The 27,092-nt window shown below is 43.3% G+C and overlaps 2 protein-coding genes across 6 annotated transcripts in view; both read left to right on the top strand.

The window, feature by feature from the left end:
* Positions 1-27,092, top strand: part of LOC310844892 (cytochrome P450 2J5-like) — a 92,488-nt gene that overhangs the window by 37,835 nt on the left and 27,561 nt on the right. The window lies entirely within an intron of this gene.
* On the top strand, positions 6,630-23,265 carry LOC310844905 (cytochrome P450 2J2-like). 4 transcript variants are annotated; one of them, XM_083739649.1, is made up of 9 exons: positions 6,630-6,891; positions 9,319-9,481; positions 11,303-11,452; positions 12,109-12,269; positions 13,373-13,549; positions 15,906-16,047; positions 18,741-18,928; positions 19,948-20,089; positions 23,043-23,265. In XM_083739649.1, exons 1-9 carry the CDS (start codon positions 6,721-6,723, stop codon positions 23,234-23,236), a joined length of 1,488 nt encoding a protein of 495 aa, XP_083595775.1. In that variant the 5' UTR covers positions 6,630-6,720; the 3' UTR covers positions 23,237-23,265. The 4 variants fall into 4 exon arrangements, with proteins under 4 accessions (XP_083595775.1, XP_083595777.1, XP_083595778.1 ...); XM_083739651.1 differs by lacking the exon at positions 9,319-9,481 and having other exon boundaries at positions 6,755-6,891; XM_083739652.1 differs by lacking the exons at positions 6,630-6,891; positions 9,319-9,481 and adding an exon at positions 9,568-10,000.

Here is a 27,092-nt window from a genome sequence, read left to right as displayed (position 1 = left end):
AATCCTATATGGCAGGATCAATGCTCTTCCAATACCAAGTTATGGAGCCCACCTATAAGACAGAAGGGGATTCAGTTCATTCACTCACACAGGGTATCATGGCTGATAATATTGAAGACCACTTGGAGGCCTACAGGTGGCAAAAGGGCATGATTGCCCTTGTTGTCCTGCTGCTAGTAATCTAACATGGGGTCAGAGGCACTTTCAGTCCACAACCCATCCCAAGAACCAGATTTACAAGGTTTAAGAGGACCTATGCCATTCCAGAAGGTCTGTAGCTGACAAAATATACCAAATTAGAATCTTATCTACAATAGGGAAGACCAAACAGATGAGGTGTAATAATAATAAGCAAAGACTTTTTCAAACGCAGAAGGAAAGCTCCACCCCAGAAGGAATCAGTAATCATAGTCACAATCAGAATTATGAACTTAGTGAACTTAATGAACTTGCTCCAACTCCTCGCTTGAACTTGATGAACAAGAAACTGCACATATGTAATGGGTACAAATTCCTGTGCCAAGGATCATTGAGGGTTTTGATGGCATAGTTAGGTGTGTCAGCCAGGCACTCATGAGTACAGTGGTACCTTGGTTCTCAAACTTAATCCGTTCCGGAAGTCTGTTCCAAAACCAAAGTGTTCCAAAACCAAGGCGCGCTTTCCCATAGAAAGTAACGCAAAACGGATTAATCCATTCCAGACTTTTATAAACAACCCCTAAAACAGCAGTTTAACATGAATTTTACTAACTAACGAACCATTGACCCATAAAACAAAATCAATAATCAGTGTACTGTACTATAAAATAAATATAAGACAGTATTGTAGATGATAAAAATTAAAATTATTTTTTCCCCCTTACCTGCACTGATGATAGTCATTGTTTGGATGAGGGCTTTTATCCACTTCCGCAGTCACACAATCAATCAATCAATCAGTAGCTGAACTGGGTTCCACACAGTCACAAAAACAAATTAACCGAAAAAGCCTCAAAAATAAAAATGCAAAACAAAAGCGCCAAATTTAATCTGTTCCAGAAGTCCGTTTGACTTCTGATATGTTTGAAAACCAAGGCATAGCTTCTGATCGGTGCAGGTGCCCTGGAAACAATAGCCAACAGCCACTTTGGACATTCGGCTTCCGAAAAATGTTCAAAAACCGGAACACTTACTTCTGGGTTTTCGGCATTTGAGAACCAAGGCATTTGAGAACCAAGGTACCACTGTACAGGCCTTGGAAAGGCTACTTACACCCACATAAACCAACTTGGGCCTGAAGGTGGCCTTATAACCTCCAAGGCTTAGATGTTCTGCTCTCTGGTGTACACCACTAAGGTCATCTAGGCTGATGAGTACCAGTGATAAATGACATTTAACATCTGACAACTGAATATTTGACAACTGCTTGAACCATTTTCTTGCCACCCTTAAGCAACCCCTAAAACTGTTTTATCTCAGTGAGCTTTTGTCAGTTTCATTCCCTTTATATGATGTTATTTGGTGCTGCTCTTATGATGATTGTTCACTTGTCTTATTTTCAACATGGTCATGATCAGTTAACTTGTAATGGTTTAGCAGCTGTCCCACAATCAAGGTTCCTTTTTTTGGGTTTTTTGGGATATGTGTGTGTGATGAAATGGAGAAGATCCACTTATTAATGGAAGCCATGGTGACAATAATTCCTAGGCTGAAGAATTGAGTTTAAGAAAAAACATGCTGCCTAAGCATATTGGAATACATGGATCATTCCACACATACCCCCAAACAAACATTGAAATAAGCACAATGGGACCTATATCTTCTTTTGAAGATGGGTATCTGAATGGCCGCCTGCCAACCTAGCAGTTCAAAAGCACCCTCGGGTGCAAGTAGATAAATAGGGACCGCTTTCTAGCGGGAAGGTAAACGGCGTTTCCGTGTGCAGCTCTGGCGCGCCAGAGCAGCGATGTCACGCTGGCCACGTGACCCGGAAGTGTCTTCGGACAGCGCTGGCCCCTGGCCTCTTGAGTGAGATGGGCGCACAACCCAGAGTCTGGCAAGACTGGCCCGTTCGGGCAGGGGTACCTTTACCTTTACCTTTTATCTGAATGGCAGAGAGTTCTCTGATGGCACCACAAAAGAGAGCCAAGATGAGAAGATTCTTGGTACTGCATATTCTAATTAAAAAAAGGGGGGAGGGGAAGGGAATGGTTGTGCTGAGTGTGAGGTCTTCCACTATCTTCCACTAACTGCCCAGTTGTGCACTTTGAGAATATAGGCAGAGTGTGATGCCCATCTAGTAGAGTTTGGGAATCCAAAGGGTATACAAATATAATTTGCTTTGCTTTTATATTTTTGTTAGTTGTATGGAAATTGGGAAAACCGTGGAAGGGAAATTTTGGTCGACTTTAGGAAAAAGGTTTAAGAATAATTGATGAGGTATAAGTATCGATGTGTAAATTTGGATAAGTTAAAATTGGTTTTTAAATCAAATAGAAATAAGGTTTGCAAAATTAAATTGAGGAAATGGAAGAAAGAAGAAAAGTAAAATAACAGCATGTTAGAACAAATTATTAAGTTAAAGTGGAGAAATAAGTTAAGGACTTGCTGAACTGACAATTTAAATTGGAATACAAGAAGGGGAGGTGTGAGGAGGTCTGAGAAATAAGGTAAAAGAAAATAAGTAATTGAAACTTTATGTGTTTTTAATTGTTGTTAAGTTTTGATTTTTTTGTATTTTTGTGTTGTTTTTTTGTTTATTTTTGTTTTCAATTTTTATATGTATGCTGAAAATACCAATAAATATTCATCAGGAAAAAAATAAAATCTAGTCCAACGTCATCCAACATGCAGCTTCCTTTGCTGTCCACAAGTTCTACTGCTATGAGAGAAGGAAAAAAACTTTCTTATCTATTCACGGCCTCCACATCATGCATAAGCTTATAAACTTCTATCATGTCACCACTTAGTTTCTCTAAACTAAAAAGTCCCAGGTGCTGCAATTGTTCCACAAAAGGGGAGTCACTCCATCTCCTTGATCCTCTTGGTTATTTTATCTTTAACAATGCTTCCCACTTTGCATTCATATTATAGGTTTGCTACATAAGAAGATTGCTTTTATATTAACCAGCACTGTCTTCCCTGATAGAAGCCTTCATTTCAGATAGTTTGAGAAAGAGGGGTACAATCTCATGGAGCCAGAAACCAAATGGTGTGCAGATGCTCTTTCTTGACTTTGGCAGAATTTATGAATTGGTTTTGACATCAGAAGTGGAAGGATTCTGGGACCATTAAAGGAAGAAGAATAAAGAAGATTGAGAATCTTGGTGTAAGTCATGAACAAAAAGAGAAGTAATTTTTATAAGGAATAAAATTATTCAGGGGTGTTTCCAGAGAAAACCAATAAGTATGACTGCAGACTCCGAATTAGCAGGATTTTTCTATTAGTGAAACAGACAGAGAAGTGGGAATGTTTGGCATTACCTTTTCTCTTTGCTCTGTAGAGATTAATCTAGAAAATAATTTGGTACATTTATCACGAATTCAAATTTCTTTTACCACAAATTGGTTAAAGTTTATTAGATTTATGGTTATTTATCAACTCTAGTGGCTTCCCTAATCCTTAAAGCTTCTCAAAGACCTTCACTGATCCATTTTTCTTTCTGTTCACACTAACAATTTCCCCAGTTAGCAGCTGTTTTTTTCTTTTGATTAGCAATATCCTTTTCAAAAATATCCCACTTACACATCAGATATCACACTATAATATTCCCTGGTTTCTTGTCTATCTTTTGCTACCGACTCATTACTCTTCAACTATACACTGTTCAGTTCCCATTGTATGGAAGGAAATGCTTCTTTATTTATCCAGGGGAAATAAATTGGGTCATGAGCTTGTGATAGGAATTTTATGGTCTTAGATATATGGCAACGTTCATAACCACACGTACATAGATCAGCACAGGAAAGCCAACCTGGAACCATTTTGATTCCTAAACTGAGCAAATGTTTCTCTGCATGGTCAAAATGGAAAAGCTTCCCCATTGTCTCTTCCTTCACAAATCCTGTCTTAATCTGTGTTTGACTAAGGGTGTGAGCCTTATCATTACAAGACTGCCCAGGCTCCCCAAGAAATCCAATCAAGTAACCTGCCAGACAGGAAATAAACAAAGCGACAGGAGAAAACAACATGCAAATGTTCTATTTTAGACCGCCTTATCTGAGGGGTGGTCTTAGGTTACACCCCTTCTGTGATGAATGCATAATGTTTCTGGGGGTGGTCTTGATCTACAGGGTGGCAATTTCAATAGTCTTTATAAGGCCTTGCAGGCCATTGTTCTGGGTCCTCTTCCTCTCTTGTGTGTGAGGGGAGCACCCTGTTGCAACAGATCAATAAAGATCAAGCTTACTAGCTGCTTTGCTTCTCAATATTCTCTGGTTGGCCTCTGTTATTTTCTCCTACCAATAGGGAACCTATGTAAGGGCTCTATATGGGCTCTTGGATACCCCATAAGGGAAAAGGGCATATTTTTATTTAATGAAGCCTTATTTACCTAGGGATCCATCAGCCTCGCCATCCCCGGACCTTGGAGGGAACAAAAGTACCAGGAAAGCAAAATCTTCTTTGGAGAAAAACTTTATTGAAATCTGTGCACAGAGACAATCTGTGCACAGAGACAACCAGCAGGATAGCTCCTAAGAACTGGTTGTGTCTCAAGACACTTCAGCAGACTTTCTTATACTTTTCTGAACACTCTCCCCCCTCCCATACCCTTTACAGACTTTCCCCATCAGCTGGCAAATGTTCAACTTATTATTGCTTGCTTAACACATCTTTCTGCCGGCTAAGCACTTCCTCATACGTGTCTTTCTGCTAGTTAAGCACTCCCCCCTCCCCTCTTGCTTGTATGTGTCTTTTCTTATTTTTGCATTAGTAAGCATAAGCACAGGAAGGGGGCCTCTTTGGCAGGCCTGGTTAAATCTGCAAACAGCAGCTAAAATATTTCTGCAAGCTAAGAGACGGACTCTTGACCCGCCAGCCAATTTTAGCAATTAGTCACTTGCTTTGTGCTAACCGTCTGGCCAATATTTGCAGAAGTGAGATTAGCACAGGATTAGCACAGGAATTTGCTGCAGATAGTAATTGAGAGCAACCTTTCTTAGGTACAAAGTACAAAGCACAGAGAACCCCGAGAGAAATCCTTCCCATCTCCCTTTATTACAACAAGCTGCATAAAGTACAGGTTCAATTCTAGACACCATCTGTACTATTCATTTGAAGATGTATCATACCACTTTCAACAGTCATGGCTTCCCCCAAAGCATCCTGGGAAGTGTAGTTTGTTAAAGATGTTAAGAGTTGTTCGGGGTCTCCTATTCCCCTCACAGGAACGTGGGTGGCGCTGTGGTCTAAACCACTGAGCCTAGGGCTTGCTGATCAGAAGGTTGGCGGTTTGAATACCTGTGACGGGGTGAGCTCCCGTTGCTCGGTCCCAGTTCGAAAGCACATCAAAGTGCAAGTAGATAAATAGGTACCGCTCCAGCGGGAAGGTAAACGGCGTTTCCGTGTGCCGCTCTGGTTCGCCAGAAGCGGCTTAGTCATGCTGGCCACATGACCCAGAAGCTGTACGGTGGCTCCCTCAGCCAGTAAAGCGAGATGAGTGCCGCAACCCCAGAGTCGGTCACGACTGGACCTAATGGTCAGGGGTCCCTTTACCCTTTACCTTAAGAAAAGAGAACAAATTATAGTCTGATCTATAATATTCAAGGCCAGGTGGATCAGGTGTGATAACACAATCAAAGGCTGTTTCAAAAGGGTAAGAAAACCCAACCGAAGGAAGGAGTAAACACAGTCATAAATCAGAATAATCGCTTCTCTGCATTTGACCTTTATGAACCAGCAAAGGCATGAGGGTTTTGATGAGATAGCTAGATATGTCAGCCAGAGAACATGAGAACAGGCCTTTGAGCACAAGGTGGTGTCCTTCATAGAGATATTTTATGTATATATGTGTATATATATATGTATATATGTACACACACACACACACACACACACACACACACAGAGAGACACTTGAGGACCCCTGAGAAATGACACTCATTCAATCATTCCTACGGTTTTGATATATTTTTCAACATGTAAAGCAGAGAATAAATAATAATAACAACAAAAACAAAAACCACCCAACGTTTTCTCCTGGCATCAAAAAGTGTATAATGAAGGTCCTAGCAGAACCTTCCTGGGGAGATCATTGCATATATACATTTTTATTCCTTGAACTTTATTATTATTTATGATAAATATTATTTTGCTCCATAAAATGTATTCTAAATGTTGTACACCACCCTGGGATCTTTTGTTAAAGGGTGGTATGTAAATTGAATAAATAATAAATAATAAAAATAATAACTTATGGGGTACACATATTTCCAAAGTCCATCTTACAGTAAACCTCCCTGGATACTTCTTGCAATTTATATTAAACACACCTCCTCTTATCTGAGTGACACACATAAGAATTATTATAGTGTTTAGCTTTGGAATTACATTCCGAGGCTAATTGGATATGGTGTCAGAATGCTTACTGCTTTTTTTAATAATAATAATAATAATGATGGAGCATATAAAAAGAGAGAGAAATGCTGATGTCTCTGAGGAAAGCAAAAAGTCCTTAGAGAAAGAGGATTGAACCTAAGAAGGCATCGTAGAAAAAAACAAGGATAAAGGGAAGGCAAAGAATGATGGAGATACAAGTATTTTTTATTCTTCTGCTGGTGGCTCTTCTGATTTTGCACTACCTGAAACAGCTCTGGTCAAACAGGCACTATCCTCCTGGACCTCTCCAGCTTCCTCTCATTGGAGGCATGTGGCGGATTGGAGTGAAACCTCGTGATGATACTTTGATTAAGGTATTTATTCCTTCGTTATAACTGAATCTAATGTCAACAATTGATTAATCTGTTTTCCCCAACAGTTATTTAAGCTTAAACAGTAGCAGTGGTTTAAATGTTAAATGCAACGGCCCCAATTAAAAACAGAATTGAATGCAACAAATCCCCTACATTTATAAATTAGTGAATTAAACTTAGAACTGAATTTAATTAAAAAACACCCAAGGCTCCATTGCCAAAGAAATTTAATTCATGTTCAGATCACCTAGAATTTTTATAAACTGTTCTCAGATGTAACAAGAGCAAGAAAAAGCAACTAAGATTTTTTTAAAAAAATACAAAATAAGATAAACAATTCAGATATTATTTTTGAATTTATTCAGTGATTTTGTTGCTTGGAATTAGTCCATTCCAGGCACTGCCCCTGTGTATTATTTAAGGGTATTATTATTAATACTTAAAAGCATAAAATGATATAAAAGCTGAAAATGTGCACTCAGAAATTAGCGATCAAAAAGATAACTTGTTCTATACCATTGCATTGAGGAAGGACATAACATGCATTTTTTAAAAGCAACCAGAGATTTAACATGGAGAACTCTTTACCTTTATTCTTCCCAATTTTCTAAAGGCATTACTTCTGGTGTGCATGAGCACCCTATCTGAAGCCCCACAGCAGGAACCACACACACACAAGACACAAGAAAATGCATTAAAAATGGACTGAGCACATAGGTCCTCAACATGAGTCCAGGGCAGTGCTTCATCCAATACAAACCGGCATATGCTATTCAAGTTGTTTAGGCTTGAAAAGCCTTCATTTTGTTCACTCAAATTAGAAACTTTATAAATTTTAATTAAAGAGTTTTGGAATGTTATTTATGATGAGATGAAAAAAATATCTTTAAAGTAACATTCCTAAAGAAAAAAAGAAGCTCTTCTGTTCGGAATCTTGGGCAGAGATATTCAAAAAAATACAAGAGAAATCTTTCTATATGCAACAGCTGCCACTCGTCTATTAATAGCATCTAATTGGAAGAGGGGGAAAGATAGCAACCAGTGGCGTAGCGTGGGTTGTCAGCACCCGGGGCAAGGCAAGTAATTTGCGCCCCCTAACCCGTGGATTTGCGCCCCCTAACCCGTGGATTTGCGCCCCCTAACCCGCGGATTTGCGCCCCCAAACCCTAACCCCCAGATGTTGCGCCCGGTGCGACCGGCCCCCCCTGCACCCCCCACGCTACGCCACTGATAGCAACATTAATGGAATGGCAAAATAAATTATTAGACTATGTGGAAATGGCTCAGTTAACAAATAGGTTAAGAAGTAACACAAAGCAATCATGTTTTCAAAAGTGGGAAATGTTTAAGAGATACGTACAGAAAAAATAAAATAACAGTGGCATACTATCTATGGCAGTGTTTGAATGACCCTTGTGTAAGTAAAATATTAAGAAACAAAGAAAAATTGGTATGATATGTTGTAAGAAAGTATTCGAAGATACGTTAAAAGTAAGGCAATATTTATAAGTGCATTCAAAATCATAAATGTCAACTATACCGGGAAATGATGGGAAGTCCACAATTATTTTATCATTTTATTTTACTTTGATATATGTTATTTTTATTTTATGTAATATTATTTGATCTTAGCTTAGTGAAAATCTAAGCGGAATTTGAAGTTTAAATCAACATCTTATAGTAATTCAAATTTAATTTTTTTCCCTCTTTGTATGCTTGTGTATGTGTATTTGTGAAGTTAAATTTGTAATGATATTAATGAATTTCAATAAAGTGGAGAGAGAGCAAAAAAAAAAAAAAAGAAACTATAAAAATGCAGTTCAAAGACTAATATAGCCTTTTCATCTTAACGGATCTCTGCAGTAAATACTAATCTCCAAGTACTGCTCCCACGAAGAGGGCAGAACCAACTGCAGCTGTGGAACGAATGGCACTGAGACAGGGAGTCCACAAGGTGATTCTGCTACCACCTACGAGTCGACACATGCCATATAGAAACTGATTAATGGGCATCAAGTTCTCTTGGCAGTGAAGATGGAGCTCACAATCCCTTTTTTTCTGGGAATGCCAGAGGGGAACTTGCAGATTGAGAAGACAACAGAAAACAGGAGACAAACAGAACAGGCCTTTTTCAAGGGCTCTTCCACACTCTTTGTTAGTCCACATTTGCTTTATGTATTTGTTTATTGAATACATTTATAAGCCTTCCCCCCCCCCCCCAGGCAGGGAAAACACAGGCAGCAGGGAATAAAACAAATGGGCTGGAAGGAAGGAATAAGGAAGGAAGGAAAAGCAGGTGCTGGCAAAGAACTGCACATAGCAAGAAGCTGCAGAAGTGAGGAAGGCTGAAGCCACACATTAAGTTGAAATAGCCATCTGCTTTCTTTGAACATAACATTCCTCTCCTCTATTTTACCCAAATGTTAGCTGGCAAAGCAATATGGAAATATTTACACCATATGGTTAGGACATCAACCCTTTGTAGTGCTGTCTGGATTCCAAGCAGTGAAAGAAGCGCTCATTGACCACTCTGAAGAATTAGATGAGCGACCAGAGACTCCTTTCTTTATGGAGATAGCAAAAGGAAAGGGTAAGTAGTGAAGAACAAGAATTCCATAGTAACAATTGCTCTGCATGGTGATTAGAGATTCAATTGCAGGTAGCAGTTTGTTGTTTGTTGCAATTGTAATTCATTGACTGTCCTGGCTCTTAGTGCTGGAAAAAGAACTTGAATTCCTAGCTCTTTCTACCAAAGGCTTTAATGCCTACATCAGATTGGTACATTGCTAAGACACAGGTTACAAGACGTAGCAAGAACATAAGAGGTATAGGAACATGGATAAATATAGTACCTGCTAAGGTGTTGATCCAAGTAGCAATACGTCTCCCACATCTTTCTTTTGAAGAATGCGGTAGGCAGAGCTCTTAGTGCAGTAGGTGAGCAGAGCTCAGGGCTGGGAAGCAAGTGGGTGCTCATTTGAGCATGTTGGGCTTGCAAAGTTTGCTCACACCTGGTGTCTCTCTGCCTTTAAAGAAGGAGGCAGTTGTTGGCGAGCGGCCCATCAGAATCATCACATGATGTAAACAATATGCTGCTATCACGCAGCTGGTGAGTACACAAATCCCAACGTAGTGTTGGTGCCAGCTTGACATCCAATTCACTCTCAGTCCCTTCATCAGAATGAGAAGGCTGCTCACTGGCAATTCTATTTTGCACTGCGGTTTTTATCCTCTAGCCAGGTCAGTTTCATAGTCTTTTATTGTCTTTTAACCCTCTGGCTCTGAATTCTATGTATTTGTTTGGGTTTTTTGTAGTTATAATATTACTGTATTTACTGCATTGCACCAGGTACAAGTTTTCGAGCACATGTGGGAGGCTTATAGAGAACAATGAGCCTTAGGGTGATAAAAAAGACCCAATGAAATTGGCAGATATTACTAACTTAGGCTCATTAGTTTCAATGAGTCTACTGCTGAAAACTACAAATGCATAAACTTAATTCTGTCCCTCTTTTGTTGTGGCATAGTTGCCCTAGACAGCAAGTTTACATCTGATCTCATGATAAAGAACTACAAAACTTTTTTAAGACCTCTGAAAGTAGCCCTGTATTGGGAAGTTTCTAATGGTTGATGTTTTATAATGTTTTTATATTCTGCTGCGGAAACCTAGTGAGATGGGTGGTATGCAGATGTTGTTGATGATGATGACGATGATAACTACTACTACTACTACTACTACTACTACTACTGGTGGGACGTGGGTGGCGCTGTGGTCTAAACCACAGAGCCTAGGGCTTGCTGATCAGAAGGTCGGCAGTTCAAATCCCCGCGATGGGGTGAGCTCCTGTTACTTGATCCCAGCTCTTGCCAACCTAGCAGTTTGAAAACAAGTAGATTAATAGGTACCGCTCCGGCGGGAAGGTAAATGGCGTTTCCGTGCACTGCTCTGGTTTCACCATAAGCGGCTTAGTCATGCTGGCCACATGGCCCGGAAGCTGTACGCTGACTCCCTTGGCCAGTAAAGCGAGATGAGAGCCGCAACACCAGAGTCTGCGACTGGACCTAATGGTGTCAGGGGTCCCTTTACCTTTACTACTACTACTACTACTGCTACTAGATACTTGCAAGTTCAGTCTTTGTTGCAGAAATTACTAGTGTATCAGGTACCAGTTTTCCCTACAAAAGTCAAAGTTTATAGAGCTGTACATAAATCTCACATTTTGCCAATATTGTAAAGTGCAGGAATTTCTGGGACCACCTAAATTCTGTTATATTATCACACAAATTGGGATAGCCAAAACCTTTGTGTAAATCAATAATGAATGTCAGTAAACAAAGTTTCTTCTTGGCTGGTAACTTAATGTTTAACATTAATTTCGGAAAGAAATAATTTCTCATTGATTTTCCATAGGTATTGTATTATCAAATGGTCACACCTGGAGGCAACAGAGACGGTTTGGTGTAGTTTCTATGCGGAAGCTGGGGTTGGGGAAGAAAGGCATGGAGCACCAAATAGCAGAGGAGGCCCATCAGCTCGTGGAGGTTTTTGCACGTTCAAAGGGTATGTGATGCTAGGTGATGGCGCTACGTATCAATACATCGTCCAGGACTGTTTTGGGGGCCAGAGCACGATGACACCTTCACCTGGTGGTATATTGCTAGTGAAACTACCACCAATTCTCAGCCCCCCCTGCCACCACTCCCATGCGCAGAGGGGGGAACAGGTAGCATCGGGCCCAGCCTCATGAGGTACCAGGGTAAAACCACCTCCACTCCCACTGAGGATGCTGAGGCGGTTTCACCCCAACACCTCATGGGGGTTGGGGCCAATGCAGCAACATTTTCACAATGTTGAAAAGTTGATATCACCCAGACCTAGTAGTTCGAGCCTAGCATATGTTGTAGTATGAAGAACTCTCTGTGTATGGCCTCTGTACATTCCATAATTTCAAAATATATCATATTCCAAGGAATATGATATATTTTGAAATTATAGAATTGCAGAGTTGGAAGGGATCTTGGTCCAAGCTCTAGCAACCAGCTGTCCCTGGGTGGACATGAACCACCAGCCTTCTGGTTAACAGTGAGACCCACTGACCCTCTGTGCTTGATCCCTAATGTGGAAACCAATTGCTGTTTCTGTTGACCACCATAAAATACCACTCTTTGTATGAACAAGAGTGGCTGAATTCACATTAGTATAACTTGCTTTTGCAGGACAACCACTTGACCCCTCCATGCCCATCACTAATTCAGTCTCCAACGTGATATGTGCTGTGGCTTTTGGGTACCGGTTTGCTCTTGAAGATGAAAGGTTCCAGAAGTTGATGAAAGCCATTGAAATTATCCTAAAATTTCTAGGTAGCATCTTACATGTTGTGAGTAGACATTTTCATTCCTACTGGGGTCTTAAGTCCCCCAATCAGCATTCTGCAATCCATTACGATAGAGGTTAGAGTGTTGAAGAAGTAAAATCAGAATTTAATTTAATCTGATGTAAGGTCCACTTAGAAGGACGCAGGTGGCACTGTGGGTTAAAGCGTCAGCGCCTAGGACTTGCCGATCGAAAGGTCGGCGGTTTGAATCCCTGTGGCGGGGTGCGCTCCCGCTGCTCAGTCCCAGCGCCTGCCAACCTAGCAGTTCGAAAGCACCTCCGGGTGCAAGTAGATAAATAGGGACCGCTTACCAGCGGGAAGGTAAACGGCGTTTCCGTGCGCGGCTCTGGCTCGCCAGAGCAGCGATGTCACGCTGGCCACGTGACCCGGAAGTGTCTCCGGACAGCGCTGGCCCCTGGCCTCTTAAGTGAGATGGGCGCACAACCCCAGAGTCTGTCAAGACTGGCCCGTACAGGCAGGGGTACCTTTACCTTTACCTTAAGGTCCACTTACTGTCTAAGAGCCTAATCAATTTCTCAAGATCAACAGAAATATAGTGTCCAGATCAAGGGGAGTAACAGTACCACTCTATTTTGCCTTGGTCAGGCAACACCTGGAATACTGTGTCCAATTCTGGGCACTAACTGATCTTTAAGGAGAAAACGAGGGAAAAGGAAAATCTCCCTTCTTAAAGGTTTGATTTTTTTTTTTAAGGGGAGTCATGGGTATTACTTAACTGGGGGACTGGGGAATTCAATACATAAACAAATTCTTCCCATCTCTATTTTCCACCCACACCCATCTCCTGTAAAAAGGCCAGTCTCTTGTTCCATTAGGAGTCCTGGGATTGTGCCCAGTTTTGGAATGAAGCCTGTCAGCTGCAAAAATCTTTTGAGCAATAGTTTTATTTCACATTTTCAGCCAGGGATAATTCCCAGTATCCAGTCATTGTGGGATTCAGGAGAAGTTGCAGACACCTTCTTTCTTCTCAATGAGACTCAAACTAATAAACTACCCCTGAAGAATAATCTACGGTAAATCAGTTTTTTAAAGTGCTAATCCAAAGCACGAACCATGTGACCAATTTTTCTTTATCTTTCCTTTAGCTTTATGAAATGTTCCCGTGGCTCATGAAACGTCTCCCAGGGCCCCACAAGAAGGCCTTGTCCTGCTTGGAGATGGTGCGTTCATTTGCAAAGGAGGAGATAGAGAAGCATAAGGAGAATATGTCTCTGCATGAGCCACAGGATCTCATTGATTTCTATCTGCTTCAGATGGAGAAAGTAAGTATCTGTTTTGCAACTGAATACTGCTCATCCCAGGAGTCATTATATTCCTTGTTCCAGTTACAGATAGGTAGCCGTGTTGGTCTGCCATAGTCAAAACAAAAAAAATTCTTTCCAGTAGTACCTTAAAGACCAACTAAGTTAGTTCTTGGTATGAGCTTTCGTGTGCATGCACACGAAAGCTCATACCAAGAACTAACTTAGTTGGTCTTTAAGGTGCTACTGGAATGAATTTTTATATTCCTTGTTATAAGTGAATGCTAATCTCTTCCAAGGACACCATTCCCCCCCCCCCCCCAAATCTCAGCTGAAAATCACATTGAGGTTCTCCCCCACAATTTCCCCCATAGTATTCTTAGTTGCTGAAGTGGTTGTACATCCATGAAAATGCTGATAGTTTAATATCCCCAAATCTAAGTGTGAATATTTGTTTAGAGTCTTGCCTATGGAGCATTGCCTGTAACTAAATTATTTTGGATTAGTATTAATCTCACATTCAAACACAGACTGAGACAATAAAAAAAACTTTACTGGTTCCATAATTTCATTTTTAACTCACTATTTCTCAGAAGAGGATATATTTGTACTGTGGTAAGCATTTACTTCTAAACCACTGGTTCTTTCCCAGTTGAGGGAACAAAACCATAAATAAAAACACAACCAAGATTGATATGCAAGTGTCTGATAGCGACCCAGTTTGTTGGCAACAAAGTATTGTAATCGCGATAGTTCCTGCAAACCATTTATCCAGCGAACCACAAGTTAGGAGAACTTCCCCGAAGGCACATTTTAACAAGGCTTTTACAGGGTTTTCACATATAATCATACATCATAGTGCATCATTATCTCATAGAATGCATACATCAAGAGAGGTCAAAGGCCAAGGGGCAAAAAGTGCCCTCCCTGCTTTGTTATCTTCTTCACTTCATTTATCTTGGGCCCCCCCAGACTCCGAACCCTCAAAATCACACTTCACTTATCATCTGTCTTCCTTGACAACCAGCCCTCCAAATTAAACCATTCATTGATACATAACCTCTATATAGAAAATAAATGCATTTTCTATAAGAAATATAATTCTACTGAATGGCTAAAGTGGTTTTTAACCCCCCCTTGATTATAGCCTATCCTATGACTAATCAGTACATAGTTCTTACTCATGCTATCCTTTGTAGGACAGTATACAATTTCCCCATTCTGCCCTGTGGCCCCAACCTGTGTTTCAGAGCACAAACTGAAATGTTAAATTCTGAAAACCAGGGAGAAGAAATAGTGAGCACAAGCCATTTCTTTATAGACAATGTTAACTGTAAGATTCTATGGCTCAGTGGTTCCTAAAGTGGGTGGCACTGGCTCCTAGGAGGGAGGGCTGGAGGTGTAAATGACTATCAGACTTTGAAAAGCTAGTATCACTTGATCAAGTTAATCAGTTTTGCTTAATTAATTAAACTGAATTTTAACTGGATTTTGAATAAATGTGCAATTAATTGTAACTTATTTTTATTAGGGTAGAGACACTGGGAATGAGTTGATGGAATCAAGGGGGCAGCAGTTGGACAAAGTTTTGAGAATCACTGCTGTAGCTCATAAGCATATCTTCACCACTCAAATGTTGCCTGTGATGCCTGAATAGTATGAATGGCCAACTCACCAAGTAGATTGTGGCAGGTGTCTTAATGCACATTACAATGCAAGGCAGGAATAATAATAATAAAAAAATCACTCCCCATTTTCAGCAACAGCACCAAACAAATCCTAAACAAAATATTCCTAAACATAACTTCAAACCTCTGCCTCATCTATATTCATACATATTCTTTCCTTCTTTCAACAATCCTTATTATGGTGATGAAAGAATGGTTAAGTATGTTTAGTGGTAAGTAATGCACATTTTGAATATCTGCTGCCAGAGAGATTCCATTGGCTCCTTTGCAACATGCTGGTGTTGGATTATTACCGCACAGATCCGCAAACGCAGCACTGGCAGCTACTGTTGTGTACACATGTCATCTCTAGTCCTGTGAATACCCCACCTAGCCCACCACTGATGGAGAAGCGATGATGGCAGCGGTGGTAGATTCCAGAGAGATTTCCCTGAAACCTCACAAGATCTCAACTGGGCCTCCTGTTTTCATTGAAACTTTGTGGGCACTGCCATGCAACCCAGGTATTGAAGGCAGTAGTGGTGGCATTGTCCCATTTTGCAGCAGGCAGTGTAATGGGATGCCCTGCTCCACAACAAGCATGTGTGGGTGGTATGGTAATAAGTGGAGTAAAGAAGATAAAGTAAGTGCTGAAGGATAGATTGTAGTGCATGTAAATGATATGTCACCTTCCCCGCTTTCTATATCAGGGCAAAAACATCCCAGAGTCCACCTATGATGAAGAAAACTTGATTCAGTGTATTTCTGAGCTCTTTGCAGCAGGGTCGGACACAACCAGCTGTTCTCTGAAATGGGCACTTCTTCTCCTGGCAAGTCATCCAGATATCCAAGGTGAGAGAGAGAGACCGGTGCAATGGGAGCGAGGGCTTCTCTTGATCACTAGGGTGGACTGTAATTCTTTACAGGTTTCATATGCATCTAAGGAAATAACAACAACAACAACAACAACAACAACAACAACAATTTTTTATTTATATCCCGCCCTCCCCGGCCAGAACCGGGCTCAGGGCGGCTAACATCAAAATATATTAATCTCTTTATGGTGCTACTGGAAGGAATTTTTTTTGTTTTGACTATGGCAGACCAACACGGCTACCTATCTGTAATCAAAATATATAATACATTAAAACATAAATTCAGCAATCAACTGAAATAAAGCTTAAAATCGGATTAAAATTAAAAAACTCAGATGGCTACCCACAAATTATAACTATAGGGTTGGGAACCTTAAGTACTCACCAGGCCCAGCTATTTGTATAAGCCGGTGAGAAGACATAGAGAGGGCACTTATATGCAGAGTCTTGTAAAAGGAGGGGGGTCAGGTCAGACTGTGCCCCGACCAAAGGCCCTGCAGAACACCTCTGTCTTGCAGGCCCTGCGGAAAGATGTCAAGTCCCGCAGGGCCCTGGTCTCTTGTGACAGTGCGTTCCACCAGACTGGGGCCAGGGCCGAAAAGGCCCTGGCTCTGGTCGATAGGCCCTTGCCACACTGTCCGTAGGCAAACATTAACCAAGCAACTTTGTTATATGGTTTTAGATGCTGGTTAAAACGTTTCATTTCAGCAACCTATATGGGCACATAATTCAGTTACATAATCTTGTCTCTGAATCCTGTTGAATTAATCTCTATATTATTAATAATTATGTCATGTTCGATGCATACATCTTAGAGATTTTATTTTTGATTCAGCAGTTTATAAAGGGCAATATTCAATGCACTTGTTCCATCAGCATAAGGACTTTTTGTTGCACAGTTAAAGTGCTTCCCCTGGGACTGGTCTGGAATATGCAGCTGGTGCAGAATGCTTTGGCCAGGTTGTTGAATGAATAACATACACCTCTGCTGAGGTCGCTGATGAGCTACCAGGCCATGTTCAAGGTCTTATTCTTAAGCTATTAAGCCGTGAACAACTTGGGACTAGGTTAACAGAATGAGATTCTGTAAGGTCACTTACACTTATTACAGAATGCAATCGAGTGGTGTCCCAAAAATGAGCATTTCTATTCTTGTTCCTGGGTTGTGGAATGCTCTTCCCTCTGCCATATGTGAATCATATGTGTGGTTTTGTTCTGTTTCTGTATTTTGCATAACGTACACTGCTAAAAGATGTTTAAATTATTAAGCATTTTAGAAATACATTTTAAATAAATACATACATGCAAGCAAGGCCTCCTTAAAACCAATGTTCATGCTGTGTACAGTGGTACCTCTGGTTATGTACTTAATTCGTTCCGGAGGTCTGTTCTTAACCTGAAGCACCACTTTAGCTAATGGGGCCTCCTGCTACCACTGCACCACCACTGCACAATTTCTGATCTCATCCTGAAGCAAAGTTCTTAACCCAAGGTAATATTTATGGGTTAGCGGAGTCTGTAACCTGAAGCGTATGTAACCTGGAGCGTATGTAACCCGAGCTACCACTGTACAAGGATTTCAAGGGAAGAGCATGGGACATTGGTGACAGGTCTCCTCTCCTTTCCTCAGACCTGCTCCTTGCTCCTTTGTTTCTGCCCCACGTTTACACACATACATTACTGCTTTCAAATTTTATAACATTTTATTCCGTGAGGAGGGATTTGAATGAGGCGAGAGAGGAAAGGAGTAGAAAAAGGAGTTGGGAAGGCAATTTGAAGCTTGGCAAACAGTATGGTCAAAGGAAGAAAGGAAGAGAAAGATGCATAAAGAGGTTAATTGCTTTTGCCAGGGGTGTAGTGGTCAATCCAAAAGTCCAGGCTCCCTTCATGACAACCCCCAAGCCATGCCCCTTCTACAACCCTGCAACAAATATGAACTATTGATCAATGCACAGATTATGACTTCAATAAGAAGCCACCATTTTTCTTCTCGCCCACCCTGTCTATCCTTGGTGCTGCTTTGTATAACACCCAGCCTGGAAGAGTTCTGGTAGACTCCCTCCCTCCCTCCCAACATTTTGTTTGGGACTCTGGAATCTTTTAAAATATAAATGTCAGTTTAACACGTAGCCAGTATAACCCACCTTTTCATCTTCTTAGATGAGTGGGTGATTTTCTCTTTGAGAAATTCATCATTATTTGGCATGCAGAGGGCTGGCCAAGAGGTGCCCAGCAGACATCACTATTGCCCCTGTTGTGAAATAATTGCCTGAGCCTCATCTCTGCATCTTCATGCTCCACTGCATGACTGAGATCAGGCGAGGAAAGGAGATTTAGTGAAACAAAGTAGGAAATATTGTGGGGTGGAGGATATGTTTGTTAGTTTTTAAGTGTAAAACAGACAGCCTTGGAACATAGCCCTTCAGCCAGCTCTAGTAACCGGAAACAGCTGAGAGGAGATTCACTTTCCCCTTTTTCACCCCTGGGATCTAGAGTGGGGAAGAACCATGTACATTGACATGAGCTCCTTGGAGGAAAAGGTGGGCTATAAATGTAAGAAACGGGGACTCATTCACAAAATCTATGCAAGAAATTCGTGGGAAATAAATGTCCATCTTTAAAAAAATGCAATATTCAAAATAAATCTTATGTTTCCATCATTCTCTTCAGATAAAGTCCACAAGGAGATAGAAGATGTCATAGGTTCTGCTCACTCAATCAGCTATCAAGATAAGAAGAAACTGCCCTACACCAATGCTGTGATTCATGAAATGCAGCGCTTTAAATATGCCTTTCTTTTTGGGGTTAACAGGCAATGCACAAAGGATGTGAAGATTCATGGTTTTCTCATTCCCAAGGTACAGAAGATTGAGATGACTGCACTTACGTATCCCAAGAGCAAAGAGCAGCAGAAGGTTGCATACTGAGAGATGCAGGCAGCCATGCAGAAACTTTCTGTGTAGTCTAAAACTTGAAGGGCAAGAAAGACAAACAAGAGCAGGAGCTTCACCTGCAGACATCAGGCATGTGGGGCAGGGAAGGAACATGCAGTGGCCAGAAGTCTCAGCCTGGCTGTGAGCTTTCCTTTTAAAAGAAATATTTTTTAAGGGGGGGGGGAGGTGGAGTGAATATGGCTACTGGTAAATGTGTACAGACACACACACACACACACACACACACACACACACACACACACAAAGCCCCAAGTTTGGATTCAGTCTGAACTTTGAAAAATTTAGTTCTGGGATTTGTTGTTGTTGTTTAGTCATTTAGTCATGTCTGACTCTTAGTCACCCCATGGACCAGAGCATGCCAGGCACTCCTGTTTTCCACTGCCTCCTGCAGTTTCATCAAATTCATGTTGGTAGCTTCTATAACACTGTCCAACCATCTCGTCCTCTGTCATCCCCTTCTCCTTGTGCCCTCCATCTTTCCCAGCATCAGGGTCTTTTCCAAGGAGTCTTCTCTTCTCATGAGGTGGCCAAAGTATTGGAGCCTCAGCTTCAGGATCTGTCCTTCCAGTGAGCACTCAGGGCTGATTTCCTTCAGAATGGATAGGTTTGATCTTGCAGTCCATTGAGTCTCCTCCAGCACCAGAATTCAAAAGTATCCATTCTTCGGCAATCAGCCTTCTTTATGGTCCAGCTCTCACTTCCATACATCACTACTGGGAAAACCATAGCTTTAACTATATGGACCTTTGTTGGCAAGGTGATGTCTCTGCTTTTTAAGATGCTGTCAAGGTTTGTCATTGCTTTTCTCCCAAGAAGCAGGCATCTTTTAATTTTGTGACTCCTGTCACCATCTGCAGTGATCATGGAGCCCAAGAAATGTATTTATCTGAGTGCATTCTGATTCAATTGTTTCTTCTTTGCAGGGGACTGGTATTTTTCCTGATCTGCGCTCTGTTCTTCTTGATCCAACACGATGGGATACACCTGCAGAGTTCAACCCAAATCATTTTTTGGACAAAAATGGACAATTTGTGGACAGAGAAGAATATCTGCCATTTGGTGCAGGTAAATGCAGAAGTTCAAGCTATGTTGTGAATTGTAGCTGTGCTTGTTCAGCACTTCCAGGAAATGATATCAACAGCAGCAAGGGGCTAGAGGAGAAGTAGTGAACTTCTGGGAGGAGTGGCTCTGATGGTCGGCAGGATGGGGGAAGGCAATGAAACGTTTAGGGGATATCTTGGGTAGGCAGATATTCACCTATGGGGCCTCCATCACTGACAGTCTGTATCTCTGCAAACTTGCTACTCCCTTGCCCTGTCGCTGAGAGAGGCAACACTGCCAGGACCAGGATGCTGCTCCTCCCTGCCATGCTTCAATTTTTAAAGAACAAATGAATATTTTTGTCCCCTATGTGTCAGAATTTTGGCATTTTGTAAGGTGAGGTAAGCCTGGCAAGACAACTTACTCTATACTCGTATTCACGTCATGCTTTGATTAGACTTAACCAGCCTCATATAACCAACATGCTTATCCCACACTTATGTCCTATTGTATTTGTAGATAGTGTTGTACACCACCTTTATTATATGAGTGGGTGGTATAGATTTTTTTTCTAAATAAAATTTTAGAAAGTTTAGACAGCATTCCTATGTGCACTTCTCAGAGAACTCCCTCCTGAAATAATGGGGATTTACTTCTGGGTCGATATACATTGGATCTAATTGTTAGTGTTGGATTTCATAGTATAATCATTCTCATACAGTGGTGCCCCGCAAGACGAATGCCTCGCTAAACGAAAAACCCGCAAGACGAAAGGGTTTTCCGATTTTTTAGCGGCTTCGCAAGACGAATTTCCCTATGGGCTTGCTTCGCAAGACGAAAGCCCATAGGGAAATCTCCGGGGACAGTGGGGAAGCGCAGCGCGCCTTCTCCTCTGTTCCCGGACCTGTCCTAAGGCTTGCGGTGGGAGGTCCGGGAACAGAGGGGAAGGCGCGAAGGGCTTCTCCTCTGTTCCCGGGGCTTGCGGTGGGAGGAGGGTTTTTCCTCCCCACCGCCAACATTCAGAACAGCATTCTGAATGTTGGCGGTGGGGAGGAAAGCCCTCCTCCCACTGCAAGCCTTCAGGACAGGTCCGGGAACAGAGGGGAAGGTGCGCAGCGCTTCTCCTCTGTTCCCGGGGCTTGCGGTGGGAGGAGGGTTTTTCCTCCCCACCGCCAACATTCAGAACAGCATTCTGAATGTTGGCGGTGGGGAGGAAAGCCCTCCTCCCACTGCAAGCCTTCAGGACAGGTCCGGGAACAGAGGGGAAGGTGCACAGCGCTTCTCCTCTGTTCCCGGGGCTTGCGGTGGGAGGAGGGTTTTTCCTCCCCACCGCCAACATTCAGAACAGCATTCTGAATGTTGGCGGTGGGGAGGAAAGCCCTCCTCCCACTGCAAGCCTTCAGGACAGGTCCGGGAACAGAGGGGAAGGTGCGCAGCGCTTCTCCTCTGTTCCCGGGGCTTGCGGTGGGAGGAGGGTTTTTCCTCCCCACCGCCACATTCAGAACAGCATTCTGAATGTTGGCGGTGGGGTGGAAAGCCCTCCTCCCACCGCAAGCCTTCAGGACAGGTCCGGGAACAGAGGGGAAGGTGCGCAGCCTGCTGCCCCGCGCGAGGGGCGCTCTTAAGCAGAGCGCCCCTCGCGCGGGGCCGACATTCGCCGCTTGGAGAGCCCTGCGGGGAAGTCCTGCAGGGTTCCCCAAGCGGCGAATGTCTGCGCCGCGCGAGGGGCGCTCTTCTTAAGAGCGCCCCTTGCGCGGGGCAGCAGGCTGCTATCCGCAGCTTGGAGAGCCCTGCGGGGAAGTCCTGCAGGGTTCCCCAAGCTGCGAATGTCTGCGCCGCGCGAGGGGCGCTCTTCTTAAGAGCGCCCCTCGCGCGGGGCAGCAGGCTGCTATCCGCAGTTTGGAGAGCCCTGCGGGGAAGTCCTGCAGGGTTCCCCAAGCTGCGAATGTCTGCGCCGCGCGAGGGGCGCTCTGCTTAAGAGCGCCCCTCGCGCGGGGCAGCAGGCTGCTATCCGCAGCTTGGAGAGCCCTGCGGGGAAGTCCTGCAGGGCTCCCCAAGCTGCGAATGTCTGCCCCTCGCGCGGGGCAGCAGGCTGCTATCCGCAGCTTGGAGAGCCCTCTGGACCTCTTCTGAAGGCGGGTGGGGGGCAAAAGTCTTTGTCCCCCCTGCCTGCCTTCCCGGGGGATTTTAAAATGCTGGCGGGCGGCAGCGCTGCCGCCCGCCAGCATTTTAAGATCGCCCCGGACAGCGGAGAAGTCTCCGCTGTCCCGGGAAGGGGGGGGGAAGCAAAGACTTTCGCCCCCCGACGTCGGCCTTCAGAAGAGGTCGGGGGACAGACTGTCCCCAAACCTGGTCTGAAGGCGGTTTCCATAGGAACGCATTGATTGATTTTCAATGCATTCCTATGGGAAACCGTGCTTCGCAAGACGAAAAACTCGCAAGACGAAAAGACTTGCGGAACGAATTAATTTCGTCTTGCGAGGCACCACTGTACTACACATGGAATCATTTAGTATTCTAAGACTTCTTTGATGAAACAGTTGAAAAGCAAATTAACATGGCTAATATAGGCACCTTAGAGGTAGTGAGTTCCCCCCCTTTTTCTGAAAGAAAACAAGTGTTCTTATACTGAGGACTCAGCAACACAGCTGCAAATATAACATTTTAATTGCTTTTCAAGTGCATTATACAAATGTGAACTCTGTGGTGCTGATGAGCTAATGGCAAATTCCATATATATATTAAAACATTTTAAAGCATTTTTACAACACACACACACACACACACACACACACACACACTCGGCCTGAGTTGTGTGGTTTCTCCTCTGACTGCCAGGGGTTCTGCAAGGTCTCAGGCAGAGGCTGTGTCTCAGTCCTTGCAACTGAAGGCTCTAGGAGTTTTATAGCTGCGAAGTATTTGACGCCGAAATGTAAATTATTACTCACTTGCTGACTTTCCCATGTCTCCTCTTCAGGGGCTCGCATTTGTTTGGGAATGCAGCTGGCAAAGATCGAAATCTTCATCTTCCTGACCAGCCTGCTGAGAACATTCAGCTTCCAGCTGCCAGAAGGAGTGAAAGAACTCAATCAAGAGCCTTTACTAGGGGCTACAACACATCCCCATCCTTATAAACTCTGTGCTATTCCCCGTGGCAATGCAAACCTCTGATTTTGTTTAAAAGCACCATTTTTCTCTCAGTGTCCCTCTAGTCCTACTTTACTCAAACTTCTGTCATTGCTTAAAACAGACACTTTTTCCCTTCTAGTGTAAAACCCATCTCACAATATTCAAACCGGATGGCAGCATGCTGTTTGCCATGTGAAGGTGTCAGTTGCTTGCACATTTATTTTTGCCGTTACTTAATAAGAGTAGAAAAGCATAAGAGGAACTCTGCTGGACCAGGCAAGAAAGGCCTCCGTCTAGTCCTCCAGATGTCTGTGGGAAGCCTCCAAACAGGAAACTGAATGCAATAGCACTCTCCTCACTTACAATTTCCAGAAAGTGATATCCATAGCCACAGTGTAGGCAGAACACAGCCCTTGTGGTTTGTACCCATTGATAGCTTTACCCTCCATGAACCTATCTGATTCTCTTTCTGAGCTATCCAAGTTGATTGGAATCACTACATCTTCTGGAAGCAAATTCCATAGTTTAATGCTGCAGAAATGATGTATTGGTCTGAAGGGAAGCCACTCCCAAATTTTGTCTGCACACCTAAAATGAGATCTCTGTAACCATGACTCCTCTACCTACAGGTGTGTGATTGTAAGGCACAACCAAGTTTTATGCAAGCCAGATTTGAGGGTGGGCACTAGAGCATACATAGAATGCCCAGGGCAAACATGGTGTTTTCAGTTCCATTTTCACTCAGTGCACTCTGTCTATGCTTAGAGATTTAGATAAACCTTTTTAAATGATTGTTTGGGAAGCAATTGGGTTCCTTGGTTTTTTGGGGGGAGGGTTGGGGTAAAAGATCATGCTGGTTCTGCTTGAGCAAGATTTTGGGCTTCTCTACCCTGGAGTATAATATGAATTTGAAGTTGTCAGTGCTGACATCCACTGCAAAGAACTGTGATCTTGTGTCATTAACTCCAATACCAAAACACTTTCTAAGGGCTACTGACTCCTCCTTGACTGGGAAGTCAAGGAGGAAGAGGTTAAATCAGCCATGATTAAGTGGGGTCAAGACCATGGCCATACCACTGAGATGTTCCAATGGGAGAATCTTTGGCAGGTAAATTGGAAGTTTACTGCCTGCTGTTTCGTAAGAGAAAACCTGAAAAAATGCTGTATTGCTGGTACTTGACGCTGCGTAAGCTTTTCAAAATGTACAGGAATTTGTTGTTGTAGTTTAGTCGTTTAGTCGTGTCCGACTCTTCGTGACTCCATGGACCAGAGCACGCCAGGCACTACTGCCTTCCACTGCCTCCCGCAGTTTGGTCAGACTCATGTTTGTAGCTTCGAGAACACTGTCCAACCATCTTGTCCTCTGTCATCCCCTTCTCCTTGTGCCCTCCATCTTCCCCAACATCAGGGTCTTTTCCAGGGAGTCTTCTCTTCTCCTGAGGTGGCCAAAGTACCTGGAGCCTCAGCTTCAGGATCTGTCCTTCCAGTGAGCACTCAGGGCTGATTTCCTTAAGAATGGATACATTTGATCTTCTTGCAGTCCACGGGACTCTCAAGAGTCTCCTCCAGCACCATAATTCAGGAATACCTCAGATATTTGTTGGAGATGTGGGAAAGCAGGTGGCACTATGTTTCATATATGGTGGACTTGCAGGAATGTTAAAGGGTTCTGGAATGATATTCATCTAGAACTTAAAAAAAATGTTCAATGTAAATTTCCCTAAAAAACCAGAATCATTCCTACTGGGCATCACTGTTACTGATATTCCTAAGGATACAGTGGTACCTCAGGTTACATACGCTTCAGGTTACATATGCTTCAGGATACAGACTCCGCTAACCCAGAAATATTATCTCAGGTTAAGTACTTTGCTTCAGGATGAGAACAGAAATCGTGCTCTGGCGGCGCGACAGCAGCAGGAGGCTCCATTAGCTAAAGTGGTGCTTCAGGTTAAGAACAGTTTCAGGTTAAGTACAGACCTCTGGAACGAATTAAGTACTTAACCTGAGGTACCACTGTATAAGAAAAAGTTTTTTGTATGCAACCGCTGCCGCGAGAGTGCTTATTGCGACATATTGGAAAAACGACAAAATCCCTACTAGAACTGAATTGCTTTTGAAACTGAGAGAATATGCAGAGTTAGCTTCCCTCTCTGAAAGAATTAGAGATAAGCCCAGACAGAAGTTCATACTAGAATGGGATAATTTTAAGAAATATATGAAAAGTAGCTGCTATAGTCTAAACATGGTGATAGCCTTTGAATGGTTTCTGTAATCAATGCTGGTTAAGGAAAAAGACTTTAATATAGCAACGATTGTGTTATGTTATCATATGAGAGTGCTGGAGGTGAAATAGTTAAACAGGTTAAACAGGTTACCCAATCAGAACCCAGGAGGGTGGAGTCAGAGGGACTAATCAAACCAGCTCTGGGAGGGGCAAAGAGGGGGAGTTCGTTGGGAGTTGGGTGGTTGGTTGGAGTGGGAGTGAATTGGGATAGAGTGTGGGGAGGTTGAGTTAGTGTAGCGAAATAAGTTGAGTCAGGAACAGTTAGGAGCTAGGAAGACAAGTAAATATCTGAGAGGTGGTTTAGTGAGTGAGAGCAGGTAGCGGAAGTTGTAGGTCTGGATAGGCACCCCATGATTGTAACTGACTGAGACACATGCTTGTTAAACTGCAATAAATAAACAGAAGTTTATGTTCCAATTTAACCTTGACTGGACTCAGTATTTTACCCGGTAGGGCCTGGGTGGTGGCAGTGAGAAATAAAGTGGTGGCACAGGGATCAATAGATGGTGAAACGTCCGGGGACCCTGTGTGATCGCCACAGAAAAGTGGTGGCTGTGGTGGGATACGATTAGTCTAAGAACCTGTGAGGGGAAGCAATGCACCTGGAGAGGGGAAGGGTAAAATCGGTGAAGTGATTACCTGGCCCGAGGGTGTGATTGAGGTAAACCCCAGATTGCCACGAGGCCGAGATCACAATAAGAGCAAGAGATCTCAAAAGACTGTTCTGGCAGAGGCTTAGGGTCAGGGTCAGTGGATGTAAGCTTGAAAGGTTAGTGTGATGGCCTGGGATTCGGACTCGGAAGCTGAACCTGAGGGATCCCAGCCTGCACAGAATTCCCCGCTCTCCAGAACTAGCTGAGCTGGGCCTGGGGCATGAGCCTGAAGGGTCCTCAACTGTGCTGGATCCTCAGGTGCAGGCATCAGCTGAGTCTGCTCTGGCTCCTGAGGTGATGGAGGACCCATTGCCTGCAGGTGCTTCACTCTCAGCCCCGTCAGAGGAAGCTGAGGTTGCCTCTGGGTCCGGTAACCCTCCAGGGCTCTTGAGCTGCAGAGGCTCAGGGCAGAGAGGCGGAGTGAACTAAGTTTCTGCAGGAGGAGGGCTCGCCTCCAGGCCAGGAGATGCGAGTCACCAGAGGATCGGGGGCGCCCTATGCCTTGGGGCCGTCCTATGCCTCGGGGCAGATAAAAGCTGGCCAGCCCTAGTCCCAAGTTGTAGGAGCAACATTATTGTTTGCCAGTTCCTGCCTGAGCTCTGACTTCACTCAGCTCCCTGCCCTGCACCCAGCTTCTGCTACTACGGATTGCCTTCCCATTGCACCTTTGACTATGGACCGGATTTGGACCTCGCCTCTTGGGTAACCCACGGAACCAGCACAGTTAGAGGCAAAAACCTAAAGCTATACTTTGGGGACCAGGGTCTTGAAAAGCCAAGCCTGGAGAAACAGGGTTGAGAGTAAAATTCTCTTATTTAATTAATTAGTGAGAATACTGACTCACACATAATGCCCCCCAAGAAGACCAAGCACCCAGTGAGAGAAAACCCATACGAAATCTCTGAAGAAGAAAATGGGAATCCCCAAGGGGAGGAAATGAGAATAGAAGAGATGACTA

Source organism: Podarcis gaigeae (assembly GCF_964106915.1).
Source record: "Podarcis gaigeae genome assembly, chromosome: 5".
NCBI lineage: Eukaryota > Metazoa > Chordata > Lepidosauria > Squamata > Lacertidae > Podarcis > Podarcis gaigeae.
This window is presented reverse-complemented; position numbering and strand designations above follow the sequence as displayed.